The 9,143-nt window shown below is 40.5% G+C and overlaps 1 protein-coding gene across 1 annotated transcript; it reads right to left on the minus strand.

The window, feature by feature from the left end:
* Positions 8,189-8,545, minus strand: LOC107607245. Its single transcript, XM_016309218.1, has one exon. The coding sequence runs from the start codon at positions 8,543-8,545 to the stop codon at positions 8,189-8,191; it is 357 nt and encodes a 118-aa protein (XP_016164704.1).

Below are 9,143 nucleotides of genomic sequence, written 5' to 3' on the forward strand. Positions count from 1 at the left end.
GCCTCTGCCCCCTTGCTCCATGCTTGCTTCCTGGCATTGCCATTACACACGCCTATGAACCCAGTGTTGGAAATGTGATTGAAGCTTGGAATTGCCTTCCAAGACTGCCTTCTAGCTCTAAACCTTGCTTGCAACGTTGCCATTAAACACGCCTTTAGAATCTGGCGTTGGCAACGTGCTAGCCTCATTCCCAGGACCAGGCTTCCTCCTTGGTGTTATCATTGGACACGCCAATGCATCCTCAGGTTGGCAACGTGCTCGAGCTCTCTCCAGGGCTGCTTCCTTCCTCTACGCTTTGCTTTCTGGCGTTGCTTTAGAACATGCCTTTGGAACCCGGCGTTAGGAACGTGCTCAAGCTCTTCTCCAGGGCTGCTTCCTTCCTCTAGGCTTTGCTTCAACGTTGCCATTGAGCACGCCTTTAGAACCTGGCGTTGGCAACGTGCTCGAGCCTTCCTTATGGCTCCAAACTTTGCTTGCTACGTTATCATAGAGCACGCCCATGTATCTCTAGGCTGGAAATGTGCTTGAGGGTTTAGAAATACTCTCCGTGGTTGCCTGGCGTTGTTAGTGGAACACGCCTCTAGGACCAGCATTGGCAACGTGCTCTCCAGACTGCCTCCTTCCAGGATTTGCTCCCTGGCATTGCCATTACACACACCAATGAATCAGCACATTGGCAACGTGCTCGAGCTCCTTCCCTGGACCAGAACCTTTGCCTCAGACGTTGTTGCTAAGCACGCTTTCCTCTTCTCTCTTTGGCAACGTGGGTAGTCCTCCAAGATTGCCTATGTTGCTGGCGTTTCCATTAAGCACGCCCATGTATCCTGGGTGGGCAACGTGCTCGAGTGGCTTGATATCACCCTCCAAGCTCCCTAGCGTTATCATTGGACACGCCAATGTATCCTGGAGTTGGCAACATAGCAACCTTTATTTCCCAGCCAAACCTTGCTCAGTTTGCTTCTTGGCGTTGTTGCCAAGCACTCCAATGTAGCTTCAAGTTAGCAACGTGCACATTGCTCTTCTTGAAGGAGTTGTTAGCCACTTGCTTGCTTTATTCTTGCTTCAATGCCTTCTTGTTTCATCACCTATCATTAACAAGGGAAATTGCTTGAAAGTCTTACCAATCCATGCAATCAATTTCAAGAGATTCATTGATACTCATTCATTTATGCATTTCTTGAATCATTTGCATGAATTTGGCTGCAATTAACCTAGTCCTTGGTATTTTTATGCATGGGAGTAAAACTTATCAAAGTGCTTGTTTATTTCAAAGATAATGAATGAAAATAAGCTAAAACTAACTAAACTAGCTAGCTAATATAGCAAATATGCTAATGCATCACAACACCAAACTTAAAATGTTGTTTGTCCTCAAGCAAAAGGTAGAAGACTTTGACAAGAGAATTTAAGATGCAAGAATTAAATGTCATAACAGAGAAGACTTATTTCATGGAATGTGTCATCATCCTCATTAGTGTAGTCATTTATTTAGTGCAAATGATCAAGGCTCATTTAAATTTTCTAGTTAAGACACTTGCTTCAATACTAGTTTGGCTAGCTTTACTAGACCTTTTTTTTCATTGCCTTATCATATAGTCCTCAAACTGTTCTTTTTTCCTCTCTTTTTTTTTCAAGATTTATCTGTTTCAATTGAGCTAAAAATCCTGTCTTAAGGTGGCTTTTTAGCATAAGCTTTCAATCAACAATCCCAAACCAATTGGTTTAAGTTGTTAAGCGTTGAAACACTCTAAAAGATTTATTAACTCAAGCCTCTCTCCTTAACACATTCAATTACAGGCATATAACTTGAAGTTTTATTTGGATAGTGGTGTCCAGCACCTCTTTGGGTTGCTAAATGTTCTGTTATGGGGCTACTCTTGATGGTGAGTTTTCAATCGATAATTCCGAGTTAGTTAACTCAAGTTACCGGGTGGCAAAGCACCCCTCGGATTTACTTGCCCAAGTATATCCCCTAACATCAATCACCACAGACACATATCCAAAATTCTGTCATTGATGCCTAGCTGTCCACTTTTTTGTTCTTTTCTTTGTTTCTCTTTTTCTTCTTAGCTTTTGTTTTTTTTTTTTTTTTGTATTACTTCATTGTCAAGGATCTTTATATCTCTAATTTCTAGAGTCTTATTACCACTAACCAACTAGTCTTATGTGAGAAAGCATCTTAACCCCTTTTAATCATCTTGAGCCTTGATCTATTCACAATGAAAACATATATACTAACACTTTCATGAGGCCTACTTATTCTTCTTAAGCTAGATTCCCTCTCTGTTTTTGTTCAAACCACATCTTTTATTCCATTAGAAAGTAAAAGAAACTTAAGGCAAGCATACATTCCAAGCAAATGAGTGATACATGGAGTAAGCATCATGAATGACAATGCATATTGTAAAAGAAAACAGCCTAGAAGGTGTAACATGTTTCAGACACACATCTTCTTTATTTATTAAAGTACTAAAAAGAACTTCACCTCCTTTAAGCTTTATGCCCCTTTCCTTTGCTTGATTCTCTTTTCTTTCCTTTGTCTTTCGGATCCTCCCTCTTCTTCTTTCTTACTTCTTCTTGTTGTTTTGTTGTTTTGTTGTTGAGTCTTCTGCTTTCCATATCCCTGAGCTTATCATTTTATCTTTTAGCCTTTGAACATTGAATTTCACCCTTGAGATTTCTTATTCTTCTAATACCTTGTGTGCTTATTGAAATGTTTGGATTTGTGGGTAGAGCACTGGGAGTGTTCCACAAAGGTAACTGAGTTTTGCTTGAGTGCACATATCATACTCAACTCTATCTCCGTGTCTAGCCTCTCTGAACATTCTGCTTTCATTGTATTCCTTGTGAAAGGTGTCTTGTCTATCATCCATCCTTTGGAGGAGCTCCCTTTGTCGAGCCTGCTCTTCCCTTAACTGAACCTGTTCTTGCATTACCTTGTTCATGGATCTTTCGTATTCAGCAGTTGAGTTGTTAATGGCTTCATACATTTTGGTATATTGTTCTTTTTGTTGTTCCATTATATGTGTTTGAAATTCCCTATGCTGATCCATCCATTGAGCTTGAACTCCTCTTTGCTGATCCATCAATTGCCAAAGGTCCCTTTGTTGCTGAACTTGTTCCTCTTGGCTTTGTTGAATTCTGAGTATTGCTTATTGATTCCTTCTAAGGCAAATTAAAGTTGGTTCATGTTTAAGGCATTTGGTTCTTCTATTTCTTCTTGCTCCTCCTCTTGTCTTGCTTCCCTCCTTTTCTTTCTTCTTGCTAGAGGCTGCCTCTCCAATTGGATTGTGGTGACATACTCCAATCTTTCCTTGGTGATAGGCTTCCCAATGGACACTATGTCAGTATCTTCAAACTCCTCAAGTGGCACTCCAGCCTCTTCACATAGCCGCAAAATAGTACTAGGATATCCTAGCCAACTATCTGGTGTGACCTTTTCAGCGATGTCAACAATGTTCTTGGCTATGACTTCTCCCACATTGATCTCCCCTCCTTTCATTATGCAGTGGATCATTATTGCTCTATTCACTGTCACTTCGGAGTTGTTTGAAGTAGGGATTAATGATCTCCTCACTATGTCGTGCCATCCCTTGGCTTCCGGTGTGAGATCACCTCTTCTAAGCTTGAGTGGGAGTTTATGTGAATCCATCACCCAATCAGTGCCTATCTTGCATAAATCACTTAGCATATCCTCACATCTTGCGTCATGTTCAACCCTTTCTTCATAGCTAGTTTGTTTGAACCGTTTTGGCTTGGTCTTTAGCACCCTATTGATGGTGTCTGGGCTAAAGTCAATAGTCATCCCTCTTACATAGCTCATGTATGGCTCTTCATCGTTAAATTCTCTTATGACATTGGCATAAAACTCATGGATGAGAACCATACTCATTATTTAAGGTTGATCACAGAGAAGCTCCCATCTCTTTTTTCTAATCACTTTTTATATCTCGGGGTATTCATCTTTTCTTAGCTTGAAAGGCACCTCCGGGACAACATCTTTGCCTATCATCCAACCAAAGAAGGTGCATTCATTGTGTTTGGATTTGAACCTTCTCTGATCAAATGTGGCTTACTCTACCAGTTGCTTGTCTTTCCCCTTTCTAGCTCCTGATGATGAGGCCATTGAGTCTCACTTGCAACGGCCGAATCTTCCAAAACCAAACTTAGAGGAATGCTTGTCCTCAAGCATACAAGAAATATTTATGAGTGAAGCTTAGAGGGATAGGTTCACAAGGTAAGAAATATAAGCTTGAAAGTGATTGTGAAGAGGAGTGAAGAGGGAGAATGGTTCAGGTAGGCTAAGGGAAATAGTGCATTATGAGTTTTGCTTAGCAATTCTTAGGATCAAGGCCAAAATTTGTTAAACAAAGATGATGAGAGGATTGGGTGTGATTTTGGATGATGTGAATTGATGAAGTGTGGTGATGGTAAGTGGCATATATATAGGGGTGAGGACAAAGTGAGGTTTGATGGTTGTTGTGGGGGGTTAAAGCAATGTTGATGATGGAGGATTAGTCTTGATGGTTCGATCAAGTCATGGGAAGCATGAATCTTCTTAGCTAATGCATGTTGAGGTGTTCTTCCCAATGCACAAAACCCAAGGCACATGTGACTTCTCCTTTCTTGTGTGTGTGTCCGTGAACCTCCTTCCAAGATTCTCCCATCACTTCTTTCTTTCACTTCCCTGTAGAAAGAATACAAAAGCCTTGAAATTTCTTGTAATGTTTTGACTTATGCTACAATTTCAAAGGAATCATAATGCAAAAAGAGACAGAAAAAAAAATTGAAATCTAATGGTTGCTGTCATATGCCTAAAAGATATGACTATACTTTTGCTCCATAATCTAACATTTCGTGTATGTGTGGACACCAAACTTAATTTGTGACTAAGTGTTGTAAAAATAACTTTTGCACATGCTTCAAGATTGGCCACACCAAACTTAGTGTCTTACACACACCCTATGCTAGTTCAATCCTTATTCCCTTAGATGTATATGATGCAATCTCTTATTGTTGATCACTAAAGCATGAAAATAAAATAAAAAAGTCCTGTGCATGGGTTGCCTCCCATGAAATGCTTGTTTATTGTCCCTAGCTTGACATTGCAGCTCCCTTGCTTATGTTAACAAGTGCACACTTTCTTCCTTGATTTAGGGGCCACCAAGGTAAAGTTTCACCCTATGACCATTGACTGTGAAGGTCTCTCTTGAGGCTTCATCAAGTAATTCCAAATAACCATGGGGAGATACTCTTGTGATGGTGTATGGACCAGTCCATCTGGATCTAAGCTTCCTAGGAAAGATCTTCAGTCTAGAGTTAAAAAGCAGCACCTTTTGGCCTGGTTCGAATGTCCTTGGAGAAATCTTCTTGTCATGCCATTTTTTTGCTCTTTCCTTGTATATTTTGGCATTCTCATATGCTTCAAGTCTGAACTCCTCTAACTCATTGAGTTGTAATAATCTCTTCTCTCCTGCTGCTTGGGCATCTAGATTCAAGAGTTTTGTGGCCCATAAAGCCTTGTGTTCAAGCTCTATAGGCAAATGGCATGCTTTCCCATACACTAGCTGAAATGGAGATCTTCCTATGGGGTTTTGAATGCTATCTTGTATGCCCAGAGTGCATCATCCAACTTTCTTGTCCAATCCTTTCTTGTTGCTCCCACAGTTTTCTCCAAAATTCTCTTTAGCTCTCTGTTTGTAAGTTTAGCTTGCCCATTTGTCTGCGGATGATAGGGTGTGGCCACTTTGTGGGTTACTCCATATTTATGGAGGAGAGAGTTCAATTGTTTATTGCAGAAGTGGCTTCCCCCATCACTTATAAGTCCCTTTGGCACTCCAAACCTAGTGAAGATATTTCTTCTTAGAAATTGCAATACCACATTAGCATCACATGTAGTGGTGGCTATTGCCTCTACCCATTTCGAAACATACTCCACTGCCACCAAGATATATTTGAATGTGTAGGATGGAGAGAAAGGTCCCATGAAATCTATTCCCCACAAATTAAAGAGTTCCACCTCCAAGATAAACTTCTGAGGTATCTCATTCTTCTTTGTCAAACCTCCCATTCTTTGGCATTCATTACAATGGCTCACAAATTCTCTCACATCCTTGAAGATAGAAGGCCAGTAAAATCCATTTTGGAGGACCTTTGCAGCAGTCCTTTCAGCTCCAAAATGACAACCATAGCTTGAGTTGTGACAATGCCATAGTATGTCCTTTATTTCCACCTCTGGCACACATCTTTTAATCATTCCATTTGGGCATCTTTTGAACAAGAATGGTTCATCCCACAAGAACAACTTAGCCTCGTGCAGCAGCTTTTTGACTTGTTGCCTTGTATATTCTTGTGGAATACTCCTTCCTGCTTTGTAGTTGGCCATGTCCGCAAATCAAGGATTTTGTTGAATTTGCAAGATGTGCTCATCTGGAAACTTTTCATTTACTGGTTGAGAGGTGTCTTGACTTGTTCCTTGTGGCAGCCTTGACAGATGGTTAGCAACTTGATTCTCACTACCCTTTCTGTCCTTTATCTCAATGTCAAACTCCTGTAGAAGCAGTATCCATCTAATTAACCTTGGTTTGGCATCCTGTTTTGACATTAGATACTTAAGAGCAGCATGATCAGTGTAAACCAAAATTTTAGATCCAACCAAATATTGCCTAAACTTATCAAAAGCATATACCACGGCTAGTAACTCTTTCTCTGTTGTAGCGTAATTTCTTTGACCTTCATTCAATACTTTGCTTGCATAGTAGATGACATGGTGCTTCTTATCCTTCCTCTGCCCCAGCACAGTACCAATTGTAAGGTCACTTGCATCACACATGAGTTCAAAAGGCAATTTCTAACTTGGGGGTGTGATAATTGGTGTTGTGGTGAGCTTAGCTTTTAGAGTCTCAATAGCATGTTTACATTCTTCATCAAAAGAAAAAGGGTTGTTCACCACCAGTAAATTACTGAGTGGCTTTGCTATTTTGAAAATATCTTTAATGAATATTCGATAGAATCCAGCATGTCCCAAAAAACTTCTAACAGCTTTCACATTAGTTGGCAAAGGAAGTTTCTCTATAATCTCTACTTTTGCCTTGTCAACCTCTATACCTTTTCTTGAAATTTTGTGGCCAAGAACAATTCCTTCGGGTACCATGAAATGGCATTTCTCCCAGTTCAAAACCAAATTGGTTTCTTGGCACCTTTTCAAGACTAGGGTAAGAAGGTGCAAGCAAGCATTGAAAGAATCACCAAAAACAGAGAAGCCATCCATAAAAACTTCAATAAATTTTTCTACCATGTCTGAGAATATTGATAGCATGCATCTCTAAAAAGTAGCTAGGACATTACACAATCCAAATGGCATTCTTCTGTATGCAAAGACTCCAAAGGGACACGTAAAGGAGGTATTCTCTTGATCCATGGGGTCAACTACTATTTGATTATAGCCAAAATATCCATCAAGAAAATAATAGTAAGCATGGCCAGCTAGCCTTTCAAGCATTTGGTCAATGAAAGGGAGAGGAAAGTGATCCTTTCGTATGGCATCATTCAACCTCCTGTAATCAATACACATTCTCCACCCTGTTACTGTTCTTGTGGGATGAGTTCATTCTTCTCATTGACAATGACAGTCATGCCACCTTTCTTGGGTACCACTTGAACTGGGCTCACCCATGGACTGTCAGAGATGGGATAAATGATCCTAGCTTTACATAGCTTCATCACTTCCTTTTGAACAACCTCCTTCATTATGGGATTCAATCTTCTCTGAGGTTGTACCACTGGTTTAGAATTCTCTTCCAAGAGAATTTTGTGCATACATATGGCAGGACTTATGCCCTTCAAGTCATCAGTGGTTCATCCCAATGCATCTTTGTGAGCTCTTAGTACAACAAGAAGCTTCTCTTCTTCTTCTCCATTCAAAGTGGAATTGATGATCATTGGGAAATTATCCTTTCTCACCAAGGAATGCATATTTAAGATGAGGGGGCAAAGGTTTCAGTTCTTGTTGTGGTGCACCTTCTTTCTTAACTTCAGTTGGTTCCTCTGATGCTTGTGTCTCTTCCACTTCTTGCTCTTGTATGTCTTGAGTTTCCTCCTGATTCACTTGATGCTTTGCTTCAAATATTTCCTCAACCAAGGAATCCACCACATCAATCCTCATGCAATTCTCTTTCTCAGTAGGGTATTACATTGCCTTGAAGACATTTATGGCCATTTGCTCATCATGTACTCTGAAGATCATCTCCCCCTTCTCCACATCAATGATTGTTCTAGCAGTGGCCAGAAAAGGTCTACCAAGACTAACCGAGTTACTCCCCTCCTCATCCATGTCCAAGACTACAAAGTCGGTTGGGAATATGAAGTTTCCTACTTTCACCAAGAGATTCTCCACTACTCCATTTGGTATTTTGAGAGATCTGTCAGCAAGTTGGAGTGACATCCTTGTAGGTTTAACCTCTTCTATCATCAATTTCTTCAACATGGTAGGGGGCATTAAGTTGATGCTTGCTCCCAGGTCACAAAGTGATTTATCAATGGCCATGTTCCCAATTGTTCATGGTATGAGGAAGCTGCCTGGATCCTTGAGTTTTGGTGGAAGTCCCTTTTGAATGATTGCACTACACTCTTGAGTAAGAACCACGGTTTCTTTCTCCTGCCAGCTTCTCTTCTTGGTGATCAATTCTTTAAGAAACTTTGCATACAATGGCATTTACTCCAAAGCTTCGGCCAATAGAATGTTGATTTCAAGTTTCTTAAAGATTTTCAAGAATTTTGGGAATTGTTGGTCTCTTATTCCTTTGTGTAACCTCGTTGGGTAAGGAAGTTTGGGTGCATAGGGCTTTACACCTTCTTTATTGTCTTCTTGTTGTGGCTTCAAAGTCACATTGCCTTTCTTGGAGGTTGATGCTATTTTATCCTTCCTGTTGTCTATCTTCTCCTCTTCTTCAGACTTTATTGCTTCCTCATTGATGTCCTTTGAATCTTTTCCCACCACTTTGCCACTTCTTAACTGCACAGCTTTACACTCTTCTCTTGGGTTGGAAATTGTATCACTTGGGAGACCATTGGCTGGCTGTTCAGCTTGTTTGGCCAATTGTCCCACTTGCCGTTCAAAGCTCCTCATGGTTGCTTCATGTATC

The sequence above is a fragment of the Arachis ipaensis genome, chromosome B07 (genome assembly GCF_000816755.2).
Source record: "Arachis ipaensis cultivar K30076 chromosome B07, Araip1.1, whole genome shotgun sequence".
NCBI classification, from domain to species: Eukaryota; Viridiplantae; Streptophyta; class Magnoliopsida; order Fabales; family Fabaceae; genus Arachis; species Arachis ipaensis.

Coding starts and splice junctions, on each gene's coding strand:
- LOC107607245 (XM_016309218.1), bottom strand. CDS start 8,545: ATGGCCATTGATAAATCACTTTGTGACCTGGGAGCAAGCATCAACTTA.